Source organism: Spermophilus citellus, assembly GCF_964194105.1.
Source record: "Spermophilus citellus genome assembly, chromosome: 2".
Taxonomy (NCBI): Eukaryota; Metazoa; Chordata; class Mammalia; order Rodentia; family Sciuridae; genus Spermophilus; species Spermophilus citellus.
This window is the reverse complement of record NC_138183.1, coordinates 95,604,949-95,632,240: the sequence shown is the minus strand read 5'-3', so window position 1 is coordinate 95,632,240 and position 27,292 is coordinate 95,604,949. Positions and strand designations below refer to the sequence as shown.

At 41.9% G+C, this 27,292-nt stretch overlaps 1 protein-coding gene across 1 annotated transcript; it reads right to left on the bottom strand.

The window, feature by feature from the left end:
* Nucleotides 1-27,292, bottom strand: LOC308641558 (potassium-transporting ATPase alpha chain 2-like; the record flags this gene model as incomplete). The annotated part of the gene is made up of 21 exons (XM_081280227.1): nucleotides 1-29; nucleotides 253-344; nucleotides 771-872; nucleotides 1,021-1,154; nucleotides 1,607-1,752; nucleotides 1,945-2,068; nucleotides 3,547-3,701; nucleotides 3,790-3,958; nucleotides 4,696-4,846; nucleotides 6,718-6,854; nucleotides 7,560-7,735; nucleotides 9,890-10,082; nucleotides 14,300-14,434; nucleotides 16,019-16,128; nucleotides 16,284-16,482; nucleotides 17,762-18,064; nucleotides 21,270-21,329; nucleotides 24,844-25,002; nucleotides 25,110-25,123; nucleotides 25,668-25,810; nucleotides 27,252-27,292. 21 exons carry the CDS (start codon nucleotides 27,290-27,292, stop codon nucleotides 1-3), a joined length of 2,772 nt encoding a protein of 923 aa, XP_081136353.1.

Genomic DNA, 27,292 nt, shown 5'->3' with positions numbered 1-27,292 from the left:
TTAATAGTACATGTTCTTATCCCACCAGCCTGTAGAGGTAGAAAAAAAACAAATAAATGGAAAGCCTGTGGAAAGAGGTACAGAGGTTAAAAAATCATATTGCTGGGCCAGAGGTATAGCTTAATGGTAGGGAGCTTGCTAGCATGCATGAGGCCCTGGATTCAATCCCCAGCAAGAGAGAGAGAGAGAGAGAGAGAGAGAGAGAGAGAGAGAGAGAGAGAGAGAGAGAGAGAAAACCACATCATTACTCACTTCCAGGGTAGAGCCTGATGAAGAGTTTTCGCACTTCATCATACACCCAAATCAAGATGGCATGTGGTATAGCCACGAACCAATACTGAGGCCTGAAAACAGAGAGGAGGAAGATGAGCCCTAGTTTATTCAAAGGGATAGTCCAGTCCCTGGCCAATGAGTAGGGCAGCTTCATCTTCATTTTCCTTACCTTACTAAAAAGAATTACAAATCCACTGAATCACACAACATAGACCTGGAAAACTCCTTATTTAACCTTTACTATGACTGCTAAAAGCAACATCTGCCTTTGACACAACCTGTTGGATGAGGGTGGAGATGACTTAGTGAGACCTGAAAAACCCATTTCTTCTTTTGGAAAATAGGTAGGTCAAGGGCTGGGCTCTTAGAGCATGGAATCAGTTTGACTTCTTTGGAAAGACTTTGTTGGGAAGAGCTGGTGAGAATCCTAGTGTTTGTTTAGAACAACTTAGAACAGGGGCTGGTTCTTTGCTCTATGCTGTTAAAGCCAAACTCACCTAAGCATAGTAAAACTCAGGGCTGTGACGCTGCCAAGGCCATAGGATAGGATCAGTGCGATGATTATCTGTGAGGCGATTCCCACCCAGATGACTTTATTTCTGCAACACACACAAAAGCAAATGGATTCTGAATTCCAGTGGCTCCATGATCATGTACCCAGCAGACCATGCCACTGGAGTCAGCACCTTGTGCATTACAGTATGGCCATAGGTGGGTTATATATATGAGGTCAGGGATAGGAAGTACCTGAAGAGCCCCTGTTGGAAGATAGAATTTCTCCGAGTTTTCCTGATGATCAGATCTGCTATTTGCTGGATCATGATGCCAACAAAGAAGGCTGTGTATCCTGTCCACTCTAAGTATTTCCTCTGGTACCTTGTCTGTCAATGGGCAGAGAAAGATGAGATGTGAGACCTTGAGGGGGAATTTCAGGGGGATTCCACTGCCCTTCTATAAAGCTTGACTCCTTCCCCAAACTCAGCCAGATTGAGGGTGGACTACCTCCTTGTGTTTGGAAAGAAATATCTTTTTCCTTGAATCAGGTAAATAGAAAAAGATAGAAACTTACTTGGCCCAACTGTTGGACTAGTTGTACTTGTGCACCATTGACAAAGCTAACTAAAAAAGTGAACTTTTGGTTTAGTTTGAGAAATGTGGCTAAGTCTCAGCAATGGCTAAACCAATGTCAGTGAGGAACCACCAACATTATTAACTAAGCAGCTTCTAGAATTTGTTTCAAGGCTGTTTGGGAAAATAGAGGTTCTATCTTGGTTCAGGAAGGGCTTTGGAAGGAGGTAATAACTAAGTGATGATGGCAGAGCTCTCAACTTACCCATTCCTGTCCATAGCTGTCTTCTAAGTCATTCATATCATCTTTTTCCCATTGTACCCATAGGTTAATGAGAGAGGTGGGCCAAAAGCCTTCTTGTGCATAGACAGTGAAATATACAAGGAAATCTCCCAGGGCTTGCATGAGACCTGAAGGAGTAAGAGATACAGACATATGATGACCTCAGAGAATTACCTTGCTTTCCTGGGACTCCTCTCAGCCTTTCTTGCCATCCAACCCCACTCCAAAGGAAAAAAAAACACATTCTACCTGTGCCTAGGACTCAAATGAATTCACTAGGGAGGGCCCTGTGTGACAAGGAGGAAATTCCCTCATCATACCAATGTGCAGGTAAGAGTAGATGGCAAGTTGCTCGTTTACCAATCTTTCTTTCTTCTTGTGGCGAGGCTTCCTGTTCATAATGTCACTTTCAGCTTTCTCGTATGCCAAAGCAATGGAGGGGATCTAAAGGGGGAGAGGGCCCAGGAAGCTTAATACTGGAATGAATGCTCTGTCTACCCATAAAGTGATGGTAATAGCTATGGCCTAGCAAATGTAGGGGTCTGCTAGATGATGGTGGTGGGGATGTGGAACTAGTCCATTCAGGGTGCAGGCAATAGAAGCAACAGTTGGAATTCAGACTATATGGTTTTAAGAAGAGCTGGCTTTTAAAAATCATTCTATTTTTCATCATTACATAATGTGTTCATAATATTATAATTAGTTCTAAATAATAATCATTGTTAAATATTATAATTAGTTCTAAACAATTATTATTATAAATCATAAACTACTTTTCCTCTCCAGGGACAATTTCCTGTACCACCTTTGCCCCTTTGGTGTGTAGCTAGATCCCAAAGCAATATGCTAGAATATTGGTCCTCTCACAGGTCCCACCACAGTGGACCAGTTAAAAGACAGATTCTTGGACACCATCTCCAGACTTCTTGATTTAGGAAGTCAAGTTTTGGATCAGAGAATTTGCATTTCTAACAAGTATTACACTTGGAGAACCACTGCAGTAGAGAAAAATGAGCAAACTTAAAGGGCTTGGAAAATGATCCATCTACTGTGGGGACCTTGACTACCCCCAAAGGTAAAGACATCTCTAGTTTCTCTGAGATGCAGGTATTATACTTGAGTACTATATAGAATGAGATGGGGAAGGAGGCAATTTACAGGCCTATTTTGTGTTGTGCATCTAGCTTTTTCTCTGTTGCTGTTTCTTCTTGTCCTGAGTAAGTAAGACTCACATAGGGGACTTTCACAGAGCTTTGTTTAAATGGATACATACTGGAAGATGGGAAGTTTTAGGTGGCAGTATTGTTGGATAAAGCTTTATAAGTCTTAATAATTGTTCCTTTGTACTGTGTGTATAGATAAAGAATCTGATATGGAAGCCCCTTAACTAACAAAGACAGGAACTGTTTACTTGGGTGGTTATTTTACCTTGCCCAAATAGGGAGGGAAATGGACTGGATCTGATCAATGGCATAATTTTTTGGAGGGTCAAGACTCATGTCTTTTTTGGTGAGAGGTGCTCTACCACTAAGCTACATCCCTAACTCCAAGACTCTTTTCTTGAAAAGTTCAACATGGAGTAAAATGGTATTTATTTATTTATTTTGGCTGGGGTTGAATACAGAGCCTTGTGCATGCTAGGCAAGCACTCTACCACTAAGTTACATCCCCAGAGTGAAGTGGTTTTAATTTCCAAACACTTGACAAATGTCCTAAGTCTCTTGCTTTGGAGTGTGGTCTGTGGACCAGCAGAACTGGTGTCACCTGAGAGCTTGTTAGCAATGCAGAACTTCAGAACCCATTGCAGGGAAGTTTAAGAGCACCTACTATTATTGTCTATCTCATGGCCTTGAAAGAAACAACTCTGAACTTTATATCCCTTTGGGCGGTTATCAGACTCTATTCCTTTTAGTGCCACTTACAATGTCTGTGCCCAGGTCAATGAACAGGATGGTGATGGTGCCAATGGGAAGAGGGAGACCAACAATGATGTAGATCAAAAAGGGGCAAAGTTCAGCAATGTTCTTGGTCAGGGTATATGCAATAGTCTTCTTTAGGTTGTCAAAAATCAGGCGGCCTAGACAAAGATGTCTCATTATAGGACTTGCTTCTAGTCCCCCAGGCAACTCCAGTCCCTGGGAAGACACCCCGAGACTCTCACTCACCTTCCTCCACTCCTGTGACTATAGATGCAAAGTTGTCATCCAGCAAGACCATGTCGGCTGCATTTTTGGCAGCATCAGAACCTGCTATCCCCATGGCAATCCCAATGTCTGCTTTCTTTAGAGCTGGAGAATCATTTACTCCATCTCCTGTCACAGCAACAACTGCATCCTATGGGTACCCAGTGAAAAAATGAGACAGAGTAGGTCTAAGGGGCCATAGGATGAAAAGAAAAACATGGCCTGCCTTTCAATTTGAGCTGTAGGACTACTAGAGCTCAAATGAAGGGCCCATTGGGAAGAAAAATAAAGATGGGAAATCTCAGAAACAAGATCAAGGAGCTCCAAACAAGGTGTGTTTACATGAAAAAACAAAACCAAACAAAAACCAATATGTGTGACAAGTAAACAGAGGTGTCTTGCATAGTTGGCCCACCATACTGGTGGGTTCCATATCTGCAGATTCAACCAACTGAGAATAGAAAATATTGGAAACAGAACATGCATGGAATCTTTTCTTGTCATGGTTCCCTAAACAATATGGTATAAAACTATTTTCATAGCACTTACATTGTATTTAGGTATTTGAAGAAATCTAAAGATTTAAAGTATATGGGAAGTATGTAGGTGCAAATGAAAAAAAGTCCTCAAGAATCCCCAGGGATATTAAGGCATGACTGTATCACATATTTTGTGATATATTTTTACACTTCTAAATTTTCTACATCCATACCTACCACAGTGCAAATGCCTGGCTGTCAGAAACCCCAGGTACTCATGATAAAATGCAGAGAGACGGAGAATATGTGGCCATGAGAGGGTTTCCAAAGAGGACAGGGTGTCAGCCCACCTGATCTCTGCTCTGCATTTGCCCATGGACAGGATGGGTTTGATCAGTCATCCACCCACCTGCCTCTGACAACCCTCCACAATGATCAGCTTCTGTTGAGGGGATGTTCGGGCAAAGAAAATTTCTGGGTAGTTGGCTAAGAGCTCATCCAGCTGTTCTGGGCTCATATCCTTCAGTTCCATGCCAGTCACCACAGCAGCTTTAGCATCCCTACAAGGGCCAGAAGAAAGTAAGTGAGGCACAAAGCCAGATCTTAGGTTGAAACACTGTTATGGGTAACAGTAAGCTTCTTTAATGTCATCACATAGAATATAACATATTTGACAATTGATGTCTAGTGAGGTCTTACAGATGATAGGTACAAGGGACACTTTGGTCTCCATTTCAAAATAGTAAACTGAGGCCAAAAAATAAGGCCATTTCCTGGCATCCTAGGAATCAAATGCCAAGTAGCCTTTTCTTTGCAGGAATGGATAGGAAGTGGTGCTTCATGGGGTTGTGGGCAAGGAAAAGGAAAGTAAAAAATCTGCCTGTTCAGGGTGGTGGAGTTCTTCCTTATAATGAATGAGGCCCTGGGTTTAGTTCCTAACTCCACAATAAATAAATAAATTAATAAAATAAAAATAAAAAATGTCCTGAAATTCTCTTGTATCAATACACATAGGTAATAATTCTTTGCTGTTATTTCAGGTTTATAGAAGGCTACTGTGTGCAATGTGCTCTGTAGGAGGAAGTCTTTTTTATTTTTTGTTTTTAGGTGGACACAATATCTTTATTTTTATTTTTATGTGGTGTTGAGGATCGAACCCAGTGCCTCACGCATGCCAGGCGGGCGCGCTACCACTGAGCCACATCCCTAGCCCCAGGAAGTCTTCTTTGAGCAAAATTATTGTCTTCTGACTATACAAATAAGGTTCTGCAGGGCATGGTGACATAAGCCTGTAACCCCAGCTAGATATTATAACAGGGATTTAATTTTTTTTTTTTATTTTGAAACTGAGTCTTACTAAGTTGCTGAGGCTGGCCTCCAACTTGTGATTCTCCTGCCTCAGCCTCCTGAGTGTCTGGGGTTACAGGCCTGTGCCAATGAATCTGACTTTAGGGATTTTTGATTATAAATATTTGACTGTACCATTCCTTAGCTAAATTCTTCAGGAATTTTCTACCATGGTCCTGGCAGACTCCAGAATTCTTAACTTGGATTGTCAGGAAGGCCAGTGTGTGTGGCCTGAGCGGTTGAATTTTACCTCCTCTTGGCTCTCCTCCCCAGCCTACCAAATGGAGACCCTATACCTCCACTGCCCCAAGGACTGCACAGATCTTCCTTGTAGGAATAGGCATCTCTCACCTCAGTTTCTCTTGACTAAAACTCCACATTTTAGCCTTCAAATCTCAAATCTGCCTTTTTCTTTAAGTTTATGTAAATTTTTAGTTTTTCAAATTTTGTTTTTCCCCTCTTGGTGCTAAATACTGCAATTCTAGCACTTGACTCAAACCACAAGTCTACATAACTGCTTGTAAAAAACAACAAGGTAAGGTGGAAAGGAAAGAATGTTTTCTTGCCCTTTTACAGCTGCCAGACTATATTATTATATCTTCATAAAGTCAGAGGTAAAGAAGGGGATAAAATAAAACATTTACAAAAGTATTCACTTCATTCTGCTGTTCAGTGTGGCAATTTGTATGAAAATGTATAATCCTATAATTTTAATTTTTTGAGATGAGGTCTTGCTATGTTGCCCAGTCTAGTCTTGAACTCCTGGACTCAAGTATACTCTGAGGTTTATACAATGATAAAACTGCATTTCTTAGAACTTTTCCTTGTTGTTAAGCTACACATGCTATATTTCATTGAATTTTGAAATTTCAGACAAAGAATACATCAAGGTTCATTCTCATGGTATCAATAGAATGCCTGGCACAGATACATAATAAAAATCGAAATGAATGAATGAATATGTGAATTATAGATCAAATCAGTCCAGCATTACCCTGAGATAGTGTTTGGCAAAAAGGTGATCTGCTCCAGAACCAAAAAAGACCCCATGGGTAAGAACTTGTGATATTGGTTCTGTGCTTACCGTTTGTCAACCTGCTCCACAGCAATGTTGAGGCGTTTTGCAATGTCTTCCACTATTTCACTGTTGGCTGAAATAATCCCTACACTCTTGGCAATAGCTTTGGCTGTGATGGGATGATCACCTGTAACCATAATAACCTAGAACACAGATAACAATGACTTGTGGATAATGAGGAATTTGGCTGGCCAAAGTAGGGACAATGGTTCCATGTCACCTACTCTGCCAGGACTAGGTAGAATATTGTTAGCAATAGCTATTGTTTTCCCTATGGACAATTTTGATCTAAGATACAAGTACTATGAAGGACACACTGATCCCATTGAGTCTACCTTTGCTCCTGGGCTTCTTAGATTTCTTCCTCTGACATTGGAGGACACTCTTCTACTTCCATGTCACTGTATTTGTGAGGAGGCCTATAGATGTCTATTTGAGACAGCCCTGAGCAGCTTTAGCAGTCTTGATACTAATATGGTAGTATGGCAATAGAATTCATATTTTGGCTTAAATATCATGACAATAAATGGATTATGGAGGCTAAACCTCAAGACTAGTAAAATCTTTTATTATCTATCATAGTCTAGGGCAAGACATGGTTAATTCATGGCACTGGGAGATTCTTCTTGCCATAGTTTCTGTGGTGGTTCATTCCACGTAGATACAATAATTTTGCTTTTATGAGATAGTTACTGAAATCTGAACACAGTGAAGATAGGGACTCAAAAAGGAGGGATTATGACATTTACTTGAGTAGACCTAAATACTGACCATATCCTACAACAATATTCTGATAAAGTGTTGCAACATAAATGGAGGGCTTTTTGAATCAGGAAAATAACTCCCACCTTGATCCCTGCACTCCGGCATTTGGTAACTGCATCTGGCACAGTAGACCGAGGGGGATCTATCATCGACAAGAGCCCCACAAAACAGAGGTTGGAGGTAGGAAAGTTAATGGTGTCTATATCAAATGAGTAGGTCTCTGGAAATTTGTCTGCTGGCAGGTAGAGATGACAGAAACCTGGAATGGACATGAATTTGGAAGTCAATGAAACTGGATAAGGAATGACAAAAGGAAAGGGGGCCTGGGGGCATGTAGCTCAGTGGTAGAGTGTGTGGGTTAAATTCTCAGCACCAAAAAACAAACAAACAAAAACAATAAAAGGAAAGGGCATACATTCTCAATCTTTGACTACTTTACCAATAAAGTAGTCATATACCAGAATCATTTAAATCCTTCAATTCCATAATATATGTTTTCTTTAGGAAAGACACATTTCATTCAAAAATAATTTAGTGTGTGCTCAATTGGTTCTGCTATGTTCTAGAGATATAAAGACCAAGACAAATAAAATGGATAGCATTTTATTCTGACGTCTCTATTTAGTGGGCCAACAGAGCACTAAAGAGACAAATCATCAAAAGACATGCTATGGATTGCAGAGTAGAGCAACACTTCAGATATCTAGAGAGTCAGGAGAGATTTCCCAAGGGTTGGAAGGCCGTTTTCTATAGAGGAACCAATACATGCTACTGCACAAAATGAGGAAAGAACTCAGGGTGTCAGGGGAGTGTTAAGAAGTCTAGTCCTTCATTAAGATAAGTACAAGAGGGCTGGGGTACAGCTCAGTGGCAGAGTGCCTGCTTAGAATGTGTGAGGCCCCACATTCAATCTCAGCACTACCAGCATGCGCACACGTGCGCACACACATACACACACACAGTACAAGAGAAAAGCCATTAGAAATGGGGTAGACCCATCCTTGTCTCCTAGGCATTAGCCTGTCTCAGGTTGGGGTAGAAAGGCATTCCTGTATCTGGTGACCTATATTTGGGTGACCCTCTCCTTGGCTTTTACACCAAATTAGTTCTCAGCATGGCCCACTACTTTACACACTTCAGTAAACCAGACTTTGAGTGGTCAAACATGAGGATCTCGGAGTGACTCTATCAGATAGGGACTAACCCTGTGTTGAAAAGATTACTTGGTGCTGTGGGTTACTGAGGGCATACTTAAATCACTAACAGCTCATTTGTATATTTTATCTGCTTTACAAACTCATATACCTTTTAGAAACACATTCCATGGATTCCACATCTATTGGTAAGCATTTTCCTGTGATAATGAACCTTATCCTTCAACTGTGAGCTTCTGTTTCCTTGAATTCATCATTATGTGGTTCTGAACAGGAGGTGCCATTTGGTCAATCCATGATTCTGACAATGAACCACATTGTCTCCCATGAAACCCCTTCATTTACCACAGTGGCTCTATTCTTAAAGTTCCTTCCACCACTAACATGTCCTATCTCAGTTACTGGCATTACTTTTAATCCTACTTGCGAAATGGAAGGCTAAATCATTTTTTGTCAGTATTCTTGTCTAATCTATTACTAAATCTTAACCACTCTGCCTCCACGAAGGCTCTGGCACCTGACCTCTCCTTTGCATTCCTGTAGCCTTGCATCAAATTCCCACCGCCTTTTACCTGAATGAGTACAGTCACTTCTTGTTGAGGTTTAGGTCTCCTTACTACCACCAAAGATTACCCTTAAGAAGTATTGTTAACTCTAACCAGCTCCCCCTTGCTTCAAGACTAGGGTGTTCTTTACTAACTGCAGGATGAAACCCCAATTCTTTGCAACATATTCAAGGGCTCCATATCATGATCTCCAATCTATTTTCCAGCCCTTCTTCACATACCTGCACCATCTCATTTACTCTGCAGGTCTGTAGGAATTGGGTAGCTTCATCCTTCATGCATAAATCCTATCTCTTTCTACCTCTGCTTGGCCTTTGTTGTTTCTTCTACATGGATATTCTCCCCCACCTCTCTGAATACCACCATTCAAGGTCCAGTTTTGAAATGTGACTCTTTCCATAAAGTCTTTGATTTTGCTTGTCTACAAGTGACTCCATTCTCCTTGGTGTCATCACATTTTTATATGTTACATCCTGTTTATCATATATGTGTATATTTTTTGCAGTGCTGGGGATCAAACATGAGAGGCAATGTTTCACAAATGTGCTCTGCCACTGAGGTATAGCCCTAGCCTTTTGTGTCCTTCTTTATATGACTATATGACCCATGTGATACCACACTACTGTTAGCTCATGAGGCCGCCTATTCCACACCTCCTGGGAGATGGACAGGGGTCCTATGGCCTGTACTCACCCAACACACACTCGCCCAGCCCACCCAGCTCCATGTAGGCTGTATGGAATTCCGCAGCGGTGCTTTTGTCCAGTGGCTGCTCCTGACCATTGATCATTATAGTGCTGCACTTCTCCAAGATCCTCTCGGGAGCCCCTTTCATCACCATGAGGAAGCGCTTGTCGTTGGGGTCCTCTGTCTCATATATGGAGAGCTGGGAGGTCATGAATTGTAAGATAAAGCATCTTTACCATGGCCCTTCTAATTTTTGATAGATAAAGCATCTTTACCATGGCTCTTCCAACTAATAATAGGACAAGAAGGGGAAACACACTCCTTTCTTTCCATGTGTCTTTAAAGTATAAAGGAGGGAGAGGAATAATGACATCCCCAGGCATATCCTATCCTTTTTATTTTTGTGTTCAATTAGTATGCAGAATCCTAGACTTGACCCTGGCTCAGAGGGGCACAGTGAGTTGGATTCCAAACTAAGTGAAGCTTGTCTTTCAGACAGACACTGACTGCATTAAGGAGGCCATATGTGGCTCTCCTTCTGGAACAAGCTCTCCCAGGGAGCTCTTGAGAGTCTGAAGTTCAGGGTCTCTGTGTCTTACCATCTTTCCCAGCCTCTGGTGAGCAGATAAGTATCTTTCAGACCTGAGCTCTGGGAGCAGCAGGAATTTTTTTTTAATTTATTTTTTTGGTACTGGGGATTGAACCCAGAGGTACTTTACCATTGAACTTCATCCCTAGCACCTCCACTTCTGGTACCAGGGATTGAACCCAGGGGTACTTTACCATTGAGCTATATATCCTCAGCCCCTTTTTTATTTTTGGTACCAGGGATTGAGCCCAGGTGCACTTTACCACTGAGCTACAACCTCAACCCTTTTTATTTTGTATTTTGAGACAGGATTTCTCTTAAATTGCTTAGGACTTCTCTAAATTGCTGAAGCTGGCCTTGAACTTGTGATCCTCCTGCCTTAGCCTTCCAAGTTGCTGGGATTACAGGTGTGTGTCATTACCCCCAGGTTATCCCCATCTCTTTTTATGTTTTATATTAAGACAGGGCCTCACTAAGTTGCTTAAGGCCTTGCTAAATTGCTGAGGCTGGCCTGGAACTTGTGATCCTTCTGCCATATCCTCCTGAGTTGCTGGAAAATTATAGGTGTGTGCCACTGTAGTTGGCCTCAGGAAACTCTGCTCCCCAAGCCCCAGGTAGCTTTTGAAATTTGCAGTCTTTGGTAGAAAATACAAAGAAAAATGCTACCATTTTGAGTTCAAGAATTGATTCCACATCAGTAGATCTTGGCCTCAGAGATATTAAAGATGAGTTCAATTGGAAAAAGAAATTATGGAAGGCAAATAGGTTGCCAGCTTTTAAAAATTATTATTTTTCCTTGTGGTCAAGTAAAGACATTAAAACAACAGCAACAGCAACCAACCAACCAAAACCCAACCCAACCCAACTCAAACCGAAAAATACTCCCAACTATTATCACTGTCATTTCCCAAAAGATGTGGCAGGGCGGGTGTTATAGTTTACTGGCAGAGCATCTGTTAGGCATGCACGAAGCCCCAGGTTCAAACCTTAACACTGCAAGCAAACTAACAAAAAACCCTAAGGCCCTGAGCACTATTTTTATCACCATGTGTGAAGGTGTAAACTGAGATTCAGAGAAGGTTCAATGATATGCTCAAGTTCACATATGAGTAGGTACTGGGCTGGCATTTAAACCCAAGCTAGCAGGTTCTAGAGTACCTGTCCTGAATCATGGAGGATGTAAAGAATAATCTTTTCAATTACATGCATTCATCTTTATAGAAAACTATGAAGCATTTTCTTAATTTTCCAATGTGCCCTAAACAATATTCTCATGGAGTAGGGTGTGGTGTAATCCCAGCAACCTAGGAGGCTGAGGCAGGAGAGTCACAGGATCATGGCCAGCCTCAGCAAAGAAACTTAGTAAGGCCCTAAGCAACTTAGAAAGAGATGATGACTTAAAAAAAATTCTCATGGACAGTCTGTTTGGAGTATGGCTATTCCAAGATCAATAAGATCCAGATTTTCCACTTTCTTTGCTTCCATTGAATGATACATATTGAACTCCAATGCCACAATGTCTAAAGCTCTGTATACAGTGTTGTACTAATGGCCCCCAATATTGACCTGGGCTGACCTTTACAGTGGGAGCTCACATAGGCCCTCTTCCCCCTTTCTGATCCCAGCTTCACTTTCTACTCCAATGTGTTATACATGAGGCCTCATGGAACCTGCTCTCATTTCTCATGACAGAAAATGCCTTTGCCATGGTAGATGGCACCTCAGGAACATTCTGAGTCTTATTTCTGCTTAAAAGATCACCTAGCCTTGACTTTTCCAGGTTGGACTACCTAGCCCCGCTTGAAATCTTGACTCTGGCCCTCTCTAGCTGTGTTCCAATCCTTTATACCTTAATTTCCTCATCCTCTACTTACCTTGTAAAGTCATTATGAAAATGAATGATTGAATACATGTAGAAATTAGCAGAAACTAGCTACCAGTACTGCTGTTATCTTATGATCATTACTCCTTCTATTTTCACTTAAGTTTCAAATAAGAGATAATTTCCTGCTTTAATATCATATACATTTTTGTTAGTTGTCTAGTTAGCTAACCATGACTAGCTACTATCCACAAAGAAGATGTTTGTGACACAAATAGTTGTTCATCAAGCCTAAATTTCATCCAAAGATGGATAGATAATCATCAGAAATTTCTATAAACATATGGTTATCCTATTTATACATAGTATGCCACACAATGTGCCACACAATGATGTTTCAGTCAGGGAGAGACTACATATATCATAATGGTCCCTTAGATTATAATGGAGCTAAAATTTTTCATTCAGGGTCCCTTAGATTATAAGGGAGCTAAAATTTCTTACTGCCTAATATTTTTACCATTCAGATATGTTTAAATACACAAGTACTTACATGTGTTGGGGTTGCCTACAGTATTCAGCATGGTAACATGCTTTACATGCTTTACAGGTTTGTAGCCTAGGAGCAACAGGCTCTACCATATAACTTAGGCGTGTAGTAGGTTTGTGTAGGTATACTCTGTGATGATTGCACAATGATGAAATCATCTAACAACACATTTCTTAGAAGATTGTATCCCCATCATTAAGCAACATATGACTACTTCACTGTACACATAAAGCCCAAGTATTGATCCCTCCATCTTAGGTTGGGATTCTCTCATGTGTAACAGGACCTTGGGCTACAAAGAGTCATTTGTCTGAACAGGAAGATGAAGATGGCTGATTGTTGGCCATCCCTGGAGTAATGTAGAACAATTAAACAAGGATGGCCAAGTTTTTCCTGAGCAGTGGTTAGAAAGAAAATACCTACCAATGGCCTATGGGCTAGAACCAGAAAACAATGTGACTAGTCATCTGAGGAGTCTTATTTTCCTTAGGGCAAAGCCTATGTGTAGTAGAAAATGCATGGACTTTGGAGTCAGACTTATCTTTAAGGGATTAATTTCAGTACTCCCTGGGATACCAAAATCCACAAATGCTCAAGTCTTTCATATAAAATGATCTTGCCAGGCATGGTGGCACACGACCGTAATCCCAGCAGCTTGGGAGGCTGAGACAGGAGGATCGTCCAGCCTCAGCAAAAAGCAAGGTGTTAAGTAACTCAGTGAGACCTTGTCTCTAAATTAGAAAATACAAAATAGGGCTGGGGATGAGATTCATTGTTTGAGTGCTACTGAGTTCAATTCCTGGTACCCTCCAAAAAAGAAGATCTAGTATTTGCATAAAACCTATGCACATCTGCCCGTTCTCTGCACTCTAGGTGACTTATACTACCTAACCTAATATACATGTTAAGTAAACAGCTGCTACATGCTATTGTTTTGGGAATAATGACAAGACATAGTCTGTGTAATTTTTTTGTTCCCAATTGTTTTTGATCCATGGTTCATTGAATCCTTGGTTGTAAAACTTGAGGGTACATAGGATCTAGTAAGGGTACTAGTTAAGCAATAAATGTTAGTTTTACCCACTTTTCCCATCTCTCATTGATCCTGTGTGTGTATCCTTTGTGCAAAAGGTGGAAATGGTGTGTGTTTGAAACACACACACACACACACACACACACACACACACTCACACAATTTGTAATATAGATGGATCATATACAGAAGCAGCAGACCCTGATCATGTGTTTGCCTTTCTGTTTTTCTCTATTTCAGGGAAAGTAAGGAGGCTAACAAAGGAACATTGACTTGGGCTTACCAGATGCTCTGACCCTGAATCCCAAAGACTATTTTTAAAAGCAGGTATCATTCAAATTGTGGGTTAACCAATGAATACATGCAAGTAGAAGTGTTGTTGCAGTGATAACAAATATTGCCAGTTGTGAGGAAAAACTCACCTGAAATTTGTTCGTAGAGTTAAAAGGGATTTCAGCTACTTTGCGGTTTCTTTTTCTAATTTCCATCACATCACCCAAAATGACCTCTGAGAATTTCAAAAGAGCAGTTTCCAAGGCATCTCCAACCACGACTTTCTGGGAACCAAAAGAAATATTTACAGCAAATTCTCTGGTTCTTGTGTGACTGTGTTTAATGAACCTACATGCCTTTAGCACATGAACTAACATGTCTCCTGACTTAGCTTACCATCTAGCTGAAGAGACAAGGCTATCATGTGACCATCAATAACTGAATGAAGACCATGGTAAGAGTGTAAAACAGTGCTGTCACCTACCAGTACTAGAAAATTTCAAATAAGTGGGAGCTTTATGAGGACTGGAGGATTTGAGCTATACCACAGTGGACGGTGAAGGTTGCATTGTGAGTGTTGGAGGTACAGTTGGGCATAGAAGGTGTGGCAAGATTTGGAGGTCCATGAAAGGCAAGCTGAAATCTAGACTCAAGAAGTAGAAAATAGGGAATCACAGGAAGATTTTTAGCAAAGTTAGGTGATGATACATTCAATACTTGAGGAAAATTAGAGGCATGTGAAAATGAACAGCATGGGAAGGAATTAACTAGAATCAGCAAAGCCCATGAAGAGGTTGGTCCAGCTATTTAGATGCAAGGTATTGTGATAAACACACCAAAAATACGAGAAAGTGGAATAATCAGTGAAGAAAAGTTGGCAAATGGAAAAGCCAGGAAAACAGATTCAGTGGCTCACTGAGATGGAAAAGAGTAAAGAAAGAAGGGAAGAAGTAAGAAGGCAAGAGAGAGAAGGAAAAGGGGGAAGAGGGAGGAGGAGGAGGAGAAGGAGAAGAGAATGAGGAAGGGGAGAAAGATGGGGAAAAGGGAAAAAGGAAAAAAGAGTTTTATTTTACTTTATTTTTTATTTATTTGCAGAATTGGGAATTGAACCTAGAGGCATTTTGTCACTGAGCTATATGCCTCTTTCATTTTTAATTTTGAGATAGGGTCTCACTAAGTTGTAAGGCTGGTCTCAAACTTGTGATCCTCCTGCTTTAGCCTCCTGAGTTGCTGGGATTACAGGCATGTGCCATGGTGCCCAGAGTTTATTTTATATTTCAATATTCCAATATTCTTGGCACTCCATTTGCCACCACATTCTAGTCAAGAGGACTATATATTAAGATCAGTCTCTTTATTTCCATTCAATTACACTTTAAACTTTAGTGAATGGCATTTATATAATAAAAACAAAACAAAACTTTGCTTATTTTCACTTAGCTTGTAAAAAAGTTAGGAAAGTTGGGCTGGGAATGTGGCTTGAGGGGTAGCGGGCTCGCCTGGCATGCGTGCGGCCCGGGTTCGATCCTCAGCACCACATACAAACAAAGATGTTGTGTCCGCCGAAAAAAAAACCTAAAAAATAAATATTAAAAAATTCTAAAAAAAAAAAAGTTAGGAAAGCAACTTAAAGACATGTTCATTTTCTGGAATAAGAGAATTTTTAAAAGGTCCTAAACCAGTATCCTGAGATCATCTGTGATTTCTCATAACTAGATAGAGTGAAGAAAACTTTATGTCTGTCTAAGAGTTGGGATCTGCTCTCACTAGTGAAAACTTCACACAGCTAGAGAAATTATATTAGGTGCCCAAGAGAACAGAAAAAGTGATCTTGCACTGGCTTAGACCAAGAGCTGTAGCAGCTTTACCTTCATGATGGGGACGCTTTCTTGTCCTGGTCTGAACTCAGCTCGATTACACAATGTTATTATTTTGGATAAGGAGGCCCATGTTCCAGAGCTTTGGTCAAAGGCTTGGTCTGGAACAGAGAAAGACCAATGGTCACTGTGAATGCTGGGCCTGTCATGCCCAAGTCACAGCCTTCACACCCTGTTTGAGACTGGCTGCTATACCCAGCCAGTCCCTCTGCCTGAGTATGGATTTGGGTCTGAATAAACCCTCTAGAAAACTCACTTGATTGGTTTTCACTTGTGTCAGCCATGAAGATCTGGTTGTCGAACCATAAATGGGCCACCGTCATCCTGTTCTGGGTCAGGGTTCCGGTCTTGTCTGAGCAGATGATGGAGGTAGAGCCGAGGGTCTCTACTGCCTCTAGGTTCTTCACCAGGCAGTTCTTCTTGGCCATCCATTTTGCTGTTAGTGACAGGGTAACCTGAAAGGAAAGAGCAAAGGAGGCTTTGGGAATAATCATTTTGAATTCAGGTTCAATCACAGAAGTTAGGTGTCACTGGGATTTTAGGAGAGAGCTGGAAAATTTTTAGACCAAAGACACAGTTGGCAATGCAGCAAGGTTTGTCTAGTGACTTATAAGCTACCAAAAGCCTTATAAGCCACAATATTTTTTCTTAAATTAAATATGGGATAGTATTCTTGTCCCTTCATTCCTTGAAGAAAATGCTTCTAGGGGCCCACAGATAACAGACAGACTGCATGGCTGCAGTTTGGGAACATGTATAATTCCAAAGTGGAACGTGGAGGGCTGGGGTATAGCTCAGTGGTAAAGCACTTACCTAACAGGCAGAGGCCCTAGATTTGATCCCCAGCGCTGGGGGATGGAGTGGGGGGGGGGAAACTTTAGCCACCTAGCCCCTGTCACTCATGAGCATGAATGGGTAAGAGAGACCTTGACTATTATAGGCCAAAGAGGTTGTCCTTAAGGACTCACATGTTGCTTTGGGACCTTAAGAAACATTTGTGTTTTTTTTCTTTAAGGTAGTGGGGGATTGAACCCAGGGTTTCACACATACTAGGCAAGTATTCTACCACTGACTACAGTGCTAGCCCCAGTGTTACATTTTACAAGCTCCTTATTTTAAAGATCCTTTGAAACCTCCAGATCTCAAAGTTTTTTTTTTTTTTAACTTTCTTCAAATTATTATCTCCTAGAGTCACAAGAGACTTGAAACATCCTCTCTGGTCTTTGGCCAGGGCAACATAGGCCATTGTAATTATACAATGGGAGTGTGAATTCCTCCTCCCCGACCCTGTGGGCCTCCAAGACACAGACTGGGAGGAGCCTTTTATCTGAGGACTGAATGAGATGGTCCTTAACACAGGGAGAGATAAGAAGAATAGGGCTGAATTCTTCTACAGAAAAGAAATAGAGGATTTTTTTTTTTTTTTTTTTTTTGGCCTGAGAGAAGGAAGAGAGAATATGTCCAATTCCTAGGCTGTGGAAACTACCAAGGAAGATTTTTGTTGTTGCTTTAAAGAAATGTGGGGAAAGCATTTAGGGGTCTAGAAAAACCTGTAAATGATAGTCTCAATCAGTTCCTGTAAGAAACAGTCTATTCAGAATGTTCCATGGTGGTCCCTGGTAGGGAGGATATGTTGTTGAAAGGGGGTTGTAGTTTGTGGATAGGAGCCTCCCCAGCAGCAATGGTAGGTGCCAACAGTGTGGAAATGCAGGCTGCCTAACAGTTTGGACTCACAGTGACAGTGGCCAGGAGGCCCTCAGGAACATTGGCCACAATGATGCCAATGAGGAAGATGATGGAGTCCAGGACATGGTACTTCATGGACACTGCGATGATGAAGAAAAGGATGCCAATGGAGATGGCCACGCCTGCCACAATGTGAACAAAGTGCTCAATCTCAATGGCAATGGGTGTCTTCTCATTTCCAACACCTGAAGCCAAGGAGGCTATGCGACCAATGATGGTGCGGTCACCCGTGTTGATGACCATGCCGGTTGCTGTGCCTATAGGGGAAGTAGACATTTTACTCCAGGAGTCCTACCGACAACCCTCTCTGGTGGCTTATGCAATCAGCACATGATATTATAAAGGCCAACATTGGTCCTCTGGAACCTTCAGTTCCATGTTTCCTCTGGGTAAATATTTATAACTAAAAAATAAAATATTAAAAAAATTCTCTCTCTCTCTCTCTCTCCCTCTTTAAAAAAAAAAAAAGAGCTGGAGATATGGTTCAGTGCCCCTGGGTCCAATTCCTGGTATCAAACAAAAACAAAAAACAGCCCCAAACAATATAACCATCCAGAAAATATCCATTCCATATATCACATAAGCTAGGTTTTTATCCTTAGACTGTTATTTTCCTACTTTTGTATATACTCACTCTTAAGTTCCAAGTTCTGGTTCATTATAATAGTTATAAATACTACCTGACCCTTAGGGCCACGTGAGCAATTCCTTCCCCGGTAAGTGTGACATCCAAGGGTGTGCAGAGGCATACCACCCTGAAATCCTACACTTTCATAGCCTTTCCCCCAAGAAGTATATATCTTTTCTCCACAGTTGTGTTGAGAACTAATTAAAGGCAAGGTCTTTAATCTTTTTTTTTTTAGTGTGTTCTAGGGTCTAATGCTTTTTCAGTATTAGCAACTCAAATATTTTTTTAATAACTCAATTCCAAGTCACCAACTTGATACCATCACCCTCTGTTTGTAATTCCTTTTTCAGAATCTCAGAATCTTCATCATTCTCAATAATTGAACATTTCCACAGGGCTGTTTCAGAGACATTTCTGATAGTACAGTTTGTCTTTGCATCCATAAACTTCACCAACTGCATATCAAAAATGTAGTTGAGGCTAGGTGTGGTGGTACATGTCTGTGATTATAATTTTAATAACTCAGGAGGTTGAGGCAGGAGGACCTCAAGTTTTGAGGTCAGCCTCAACAATTTAGTGAGAACCTGCCACAGAGTTAAAAATAAAAAAAGAATTGGGAATATAGCTCACTGGTAAATCCCTTGGGTTCAATCCCTAGTACCAGAACAAACAAAAAGTGTAGTTAAGTCTATGATGGTTGCATTAAAACTGAATATGTACAGACTTTTTTCTTGTAATTATTCTCTAAACATTATAACACAACAACTATTTACCTAGCTTTTACAATGTATCTGATATTGTAGTCATCTAGAGATGATTTAAAGTATATGGGAGGGTGTGTGAAAGATATATGTAAATATTATATCATTTTATAGAAGAACTTCAGCACACATGGTTTCTGGAATCCTTGGGGAATCCTGGAACCATTCCTCTCTGGATAACAAGGGGCAATTGATTCAAAATAAAAATTCATCATTATCTCCTCTATATTACCTCTATATTTGCTTACCTTCATCTGCCTGCTACAGCATACCACCTGATCAAGTTCCCTTCTCCTTCTGCTTCTCTAATTTGGCTAATGGGATTAGGGATTCATTCAAACTTTCCTCCTACCAAATGCTGCTGGTAATTTCCTGGTCTCTTTCCTTCCCATCTTCCTGGGGCTTTCAGTTTTTAAATCCTTATTTCTTGATCCTGGCTTCTCATTCCTTTTTTTCTGGACCTTTCCATCTCTCACTTTAAAAAAAAGTCTTCTACCAGAACTGCTTTTTGAAAACCAATCTTATCAAATTTCTTCTATTTATAAATTGTGCCCACTTACTTATACAATATAGCTCCTGTTCCTCAGTTTGCCCCATTATGTCCCATTGTCCTATTTAAGGAACACCTAAAAAACTGAGCCACAAATATATTACTTATAGAAACTTTGAAGTAAATATTTATGAGTGATAGTTTGAGGAAAACAATAGGTGAAAGATTAGTGATAAACATTAATATTATTAGTGATTATCACTAATATTATTAATTATAATAAATTATATAATAAACTCTAGATTATGTTTTACAACCTATTTTAATACACCTGTATCAATTTCATTGAAATATTGCAGAATTGAACACTTGAGAATTAATGAGTTAATATGAAAGAGCTTGGCAGTTTCACCTAAATGACATTCCCCAGCCTCTTCTCTACCTCTCTTCCTGGCTTTCCACATATACTAGCTCACAGAAATCCCAGATTGTTCTCCAAACCCACAATGTCCTTTTCGGCTCCCGGGTACTCTGTATATCTAAATTGTCCTCTTTAGTCCAAATTCAAACACTACTCTGGTAACTCTGGCCAGCATCCTTTCTCTTAATGTATAGATTCAACCTCTCTTGTGACACCCAGGAGGCATAAAGTGGACATTACATATACCTATGCATCTGCCTCTTTAAGGTGAGAGGTGACCTGTCCTTCTTTGTCCTGCCTGCTGCCAACCCAGTGTAAACCACACAGTAAGTATTTTTGTGAGTTAAAAATACCAGATGGACATTATCTGTATTTTCTTACATTGAGACACCCAAACTTTTGTTTTATTTTGTTTGGTTTTCTGGTACTGGAGATTAAACCCAGGGATGCTCAACCACTGAGTCACATCCCTGGCCCTTTTTATTTTGAGTCAGCATCTTGCTAAGTTGCTTAGGGCCTTGCTAAATTGCTTTGCTGAGGCTGGCCATGAACTTGCGAGCCTCCTGCCTCAGCCTCCTGAGTTGCTGGGTTTAAGAGTGTATACCACCATGCCTGACAAAACACCCAGACTTTTGAAATTGAACTTGGATTTGAATTCACAGAAGGAAACATTCCTTTTGTGGTAGGGGAGTTTATAAGATGCTGAAGTTTATAGATGCTGAAGGAGTTTATAAGACGTTAGTGTGCTTGGAGACTTTGTTCCTTCTCTGAGAAAGCAGATGGGGCTCTCAGAGGGTTAATTTGGTTTCTCACTTTGTGACACGAGCTTCCTTAGTCTCTTATAAGAAGAGCCCCAATGCACCATTATACTTCCTGGAGGCATGGATTAAAAACAATCTATGGACATGACCATGAGGAAACATGTGTACACACTTCTGGGGATACCAAAAAGATACCTAGGCATCTCAGTGAAGGAGCTCAGCCTGAACCTTGGTCAGGCACACCAGCTCCCAGAAGATAACCATCCCAAGCTCAGGGTCCAGGCATGTGAATGATGTGCAGTCTCATAGGTGTGGCTGTAGGTCACCCATCCTAAAAGTGCCTCCAGTTTTCCATGTACCTTGAGCACACCACCTTATATGGTCAGGAGGTTTCTCTTTCTGACCCCACTCCCCACCATTTTCCTGGTGACTTACCCTGCTGATGTTTGTACCATATTTCTGTTCCAATTCTTTATCATTGAGTTTGTGGTCATCCTGGAGTTCATGAAAGGAAGGAAAATAGAGTGAATTAGGTCATTCCAAAAGATGAACCCCCAACCTTGAAAACTGAGAGGAAGTGAACCAGAAAAATGTGGTTTGGGGAAAAAGGGAGAAAGGGCCCTGGTGCTAGTGGCTATCCAGCAATGGAAAGTGCTGCTGCTGCAGAGAATCTTGTCCTTCTTAGTCTCAGCCTTCTTGAGAGTTCAGACTGCACTTGCCATTGACATCTAGAAGTTATTTTTTTAGTTTTTGTAAGGGAAGAAATGCCTACCACTTCAATCTGGTCTCTAGCATGTGTTAGTATATCTAGCTAGATAATTCATTCAAACCTGGATGCTGGGACTGGCTGAGGGTGTTGAGCACACCCAAAGCTGACAGTGTTTGGACAGGTCCTCCCTACTCATTGGGGATCTTTGTCAGAAAGAAGCAAACTTTTCAAGGAGTCCGCTGGTTGGAAGCTCCATGAATTAAAAATCTACCAGTAAACAAATGCCAGTATGGCCCACACTTGCAAATTTTGCCATAGAATCATTTCTCATTCTTGGCACTACTGACATTTTGGGCTAATAATTCTTTGTTGTGGGCCCTCCACCCACCAACACCCTCCTGCTGAGTTGTAATAACAAAAGATATACCAGGACATTGTTAAATGTGTCCCAAATGGGACAGAGGGACTCCTCCCTCCTCTCCCTTTGAGAACCACTGAGACTAGAAAAGTCTTTCTGTAATAGAAAACCCAGAGATAACTCTTCCTCATGCCCTTAGAAAGCTCAGCACCCAGGAATCCCTACTCCCCCCATCTCCTAGGACTGGGAATTGAACCCAGAGGTGCTTTACCACTAGGCAACATCCCTAGCCTTTTCATTTTTTTTTTTTTTTTGAGATAGGGTCTTGCTAAATTACTGAGGCTGGCTTCTAACTTGCAATCTTTCTACCTTAGCTGCCAGAGTTACTGGGATTACAGGATCCTCCACGCCTGGCCACCCAGGATTCTTTAAGCCCTGAGTGAAATAGATTTATCCTGTGACTGGTACCATGTCCCTGCCTTCCTTCCTTCCTTCCTCCCTTTCTTTTCTTTGGTATTGGGGATTGAACCCAGAGAGGTACTCTATCATTGAACTACATTCACAGCCCTTTTTACTTTTCTCTGTCTCCCCCCCCCCTTTTTTTTTTCAGACTGGGTCTTGCTAGGTTTCCCAGGCCAGTCTTGAACTTGTGATCCTCCTGCCTGCCTCAGTGTCCTGAGTAGCTGGGATTACAGGCATGAGCCATCGGCATGAACCACAGGCATGAACCATTGCACCTGGTTTCTTAAATATGCAAAAAAGTTCCATGTTGCAATAAGAAATTATGCCTTCCAGTAAAAGATAACTTATTATTATAACCTTCATCTCAGTCAGATTCTGCTTTGCTCATTTATCCATTCTCACCAGTATCAATCAAATAGTTGTTAATGGGGTTTCAGAGGGTTAAGTAGAGTTCTGTGCATAGTAAAGTACTGCTAAGTTAAGGCAGATCAGAGCCACCATTTGCATGAATGGGCCTGACTTTAAGGGCCATTCTATAAACCAGAGTACTATTAGCTTCACTCTCCTTCCAGCCTGAAAGAGAGCTTGGGGGAAGGTTGGGCGTGATGTGGTGGTTGTCTGGTGCACTCTCTTCTGGCTAGTACTGGCAGATTATTCATTCAGAGGTCAGAGAAAATTTAGTTATCAGGGCTCTAATTTGCATACAGGTCAGGGGTGTCAAAGCATTTAAGCATACTGTTACAAATTATAGGAGTCTTTTGAGAGGCCTGAGAAAAAAGAAGAAAGCAAGATATTCCTTTTTCAGCTTTTCAGCAGGAAAGCAGAGAAAAACTCTGGCTAATAGCCTGGAAATGATTTTTCTATACAGTATTATCCATCTTCATAGATTGCTCAAAGAAAGGAGTCACATCACAATCAACAGGCTTATGGAGAGAATGGGTGTATTTTCATCATTCATGTAAGTAGCAATTTTAAGAAAGAATGGTATATATATATATAAAAAATATGCTAAGATACACAGGAAATAATTACCATTCTTTGATATTGTTATTTTTCTTGCTTTATCTCATTTAACCATCTGAACATCTCTAAAAGGTAGGCACCAGTCATTTTAAAATTCTTTCTTTGCAAAATTTGGAAACTGAGATTTTATTGATTTCAGGTCAGACCAATCTCAGAGCTGTTTTTGCTTTTCTTCCTTTATTTTCTTTTTCTTTCTCTTTTGTGTGCTACTAGGGATTAAACCCAGGGCATATGAGCTAGGCATACACTCTACGATTGAGCTACATCTCTAGCCCTTTTAAATTTATTGGAGACATGGTCTTGTCAAGTTGCCCTAACTGGTAAACCTCCTGTTTCAGCCTCCCAAGTATCTGGGATTACAGACATGTGCCACTGCACTCAACTTCAGGGCTGTGTTCTTAAACGTCTGTCAGAATATATATGAACCAATGTCTAGCAGTGTGATACTAAATGCTTAACAAACTCTTCAGGAAAGATAAACAAATAGCTCTGGTTTGTGGAATTGGCCGATTCCTCTTCAGAGCCAGATTTCAAGCTGCTACTGTGACCTTAGTCAAATTGTTACCTGCCAAGTTCCTGAATGTTAAATAACCAGCTACCTAGCCTTGAATGAGCTAGCTGCATCAGTCCAGTAGTTGCTCAAAGATCATAGAGCTTTAAATTCTGCAATGGACTGTACAAGCAATCTAACAGAATCTCAAGCTCCCTGTGGAAGTTTTGCCTTTGGCATTTGTGAGATAAAATCGGTCACATTTAAGCTCCAAGGCAGCTCTTTATTAAAGCTGCCAGCTTCAATAACTCCAAAGTTCTTCTATAATAATATTACACTCCTATAAAGCACTTTAATTACAAAATTCTCATATCTCATGTATAGACTCTGCAAACTGTTTCCCCCTTTATGTAAAGCAAATGAAACTTCAGCAAAGCTAGCTTTTTTTTTCTTCCAGTTACAGTTAAGGTGGTAGAGAATTGAGACTTAGATTCCCTGAATCCAAGCTCAATCTAAGTCCAACATTCCTACCACTGGAACTATTCTTTCTCATGGGCACACATACCCCAAACCTAGCAAGGCCCAGTGGCTTTGGTTTTCCTCCTGGGGGTTTCAACTCAAATGGTTTTCTTTATCAACTGAAAACTGACAAGTGGCTATTTATATCTCATTAAAACAACTGAAAAGGAGAAAGGTCTGGGCTATGCCTGTGGGGCTTGGAATCTGAAAATTTCCCCCTGCTGTTTACCAGAGACTGCCTCCAACCAGAACACAGGAATCCTGCAGAGGGACTGACCAGGACAGATATTATCATACCATTAAAAAAAAGAAAAGATAACAAGATAACAAGTCTTAAGAGGATTCCAAATCCTTGAGACAGATTTTTCTCTCTCAAGAGAAAGGTTATAGAAAACTTTCAGGAGGAGGGGCAGCAGGACCTCTTTGCCTCAAGGTTACTGCTACTGACCAGATCAAGTTCTTTTTTAAGCTCCTCTTTTCGATGACTCTTTTTGAGTTCCAAGTGGTCGTTCTTCAGGCCTTTGTACTTCTCCTTGTCATCCCCCTGGTCAGTCTGTGTAATGTCTTTAGTTCCATTGAGCTCAACAGAGTAAATTTCTAGTTTTTTCTGAAAGAGAAGCAGAAGTGTAATATAGGCCCCTAATGGGTATTCTGAAGAGGTTCTGTTTGCTTTCCTGTGGTTCAGAACCTGCATAGAGTAAGAAACCTACCAACCTCTTCATCCTCACCTGGAGGGGACACAGAGGAACAAGACTGTGGAGAGTGGCCCTCCTCCACCTCCCAAGAGTCCTCTCCTTCCTCTCTGGGCAAGGCTGGATTGGCAGAAAGGAGCAGGCATCTCCTCTAGGGGACCCTCTCTGGGGCGGGAAGTAAATCAGGGCTTCCTAGGACCTTGTTCTCACAGGTTGTACCTGCGCAGCCCCCTGTTTCTTGGAGAGGAGGTGCCTACTTAGCTTACTACCCTTAGTCCCCAGCAGGATGGGTTTATTGACAGGCTTTTCATACCATCACACCAGCATCCACCTAATCCTAGCCCAGTACAATCTTTGAATGAGAGACCCTAGAAGAGGTGCTGTGGAGCTAGCCTAGGACCCCTAAGACCTCCTCCCTACACATCTGGACTCTTTTCATTACCCAACCAGTTTAGGAGTGCCATACCGGGGCTTGGTGGCTAGAAGAGAAATCTGCATACAGGGCATTTCTTTTTCTTGCCCTTTGCGCTTTTCCTGTCAGTTGGATCTGATCCCCACCAGGGGCTGAGCCTGCACGCACCTGGCGCATGTTGTGGCTGGCGGTGGTACCGGAGAGTGGACGGGAGGGCGCTGGATGCTAGCAAGCTGCGGTGGTTGCAGTGGTGCTCAAGACCTGGGGTCGGGTCAGGCGGCCCTGGTGGTGGCAGAGACTGGGAGTCGGGTCTGGTGGTGGGGCAATGGTGCAAAAGCCGGGGGAGGGGGTGGGAAGGGACCCGCAGCGGGGCAGGGGTCGCGGCGGTCAGTGTGATGGGTCTTGCACCGCTCAGTGGTGCGTAGGGCCCGTGTCCGATGGTCTGGCGTTGAGGCAGCGGTGTTCAACGCCGCGGTGCGCAGGCTGGAAGTCGGGTCCCCGCCTGTGGGGCGCAGGTGCACCAGAGCGGGTCCAGCCGCTGGGCTGGGATAGGGTCGGGTGGTGAGGCTGGGGGCCAATCCCGCGGTGGAATGTTGGTAGTCTCCGCGTGGCGGTGCACAAGCCGGGGTTCCGGAACGGTGATGGCCGTGGCTGTGCTGGTGGTGCTGATAACCCTGGCAGCAAAAATCCCGCCCGCACCCTCCCGCAAATCCCCCGCAGCTGTCTGGGTGAGCGTCCTATTAAAGGCTGCCCGCCCCGCCCACGTACCAACTGAAACGCAACTCACCTGGCTAGGGGAGGTTCCCAGGGAGGGAAACCAGAGGGCGCGCAGCGGGGGGAAGTAGGAGGGATCCACAAGGTCTGGGGTATGGTCCTCCCATATTCTCGGGTTGGGGGCGGGGGGGTTACAGGGTCTCCCGGCACGGGTCCAGCGACCTTGGTGCTCTGCGGGTGGAGCCGCTAGAGCAGCTGGAGTGCGTAGCCCGGGTGCCTGGGGAGAGCCTGTGCTCCTTCAAGCGCGATTGCATCTGACGAGCTCCGGGCGCCCACACTCAGTGTCCGAGCTTCAGTGAAAACCCATATCCAATTTTATTTTAAAAATGTAATTTATTTACCAATAAAGGAATTTATAAAAATCTGTAAATGGAGTGGGGAGAATTGCAATTCTCTGCGGTAAGAAAGTGTCGCAATTGGTTACCAAGAGAGGGGATTTAGATCAGCAAACGCGGGTCTCTGAGCAAATTCGGAGTAACGGAGAGAAATACTGAAGAGTAACTGAATTATTTTGCAGGATACAGAAGAGAATTTGGAATTTTGAAACAAATTTGGAAGTTGAGAATGGGAAGAAAAGCTGGGAGGATATGGAGCTCATGCTGTTGTCGAAACTCGGATGACACCTCCTGTACACCTCTATGGAGATCTCTGAGTTCTCCACAGTGCTGTGCGCTCGTCCTCCGCTCCTTAGACCCCGCCGACCTCTGAAGTCTGAAGTCCTTCTACTGTGGAGCAGGGATGACACCATCGAGTCATTAAATCTTTTTTTTTCTTTTTTTAAAAATTTATTTATTCATTCTAATTTATTATACATGACAGCATAATGCATTTCAATTTATAGTACCCATATAGAGCACAGTTTTTCATGTCTCTGGTTGTATACAAAGTAGAGTCACACCGTTCCGGTCTTCATACATGTACATCTCATTGCACCATGTTTTCTACCCCCATGCCCCCCCTTACTTTCCCTTTCCTTACCTTATCAAAAGTTTCTCCATTTTTACCATGCTGCTCCCCAT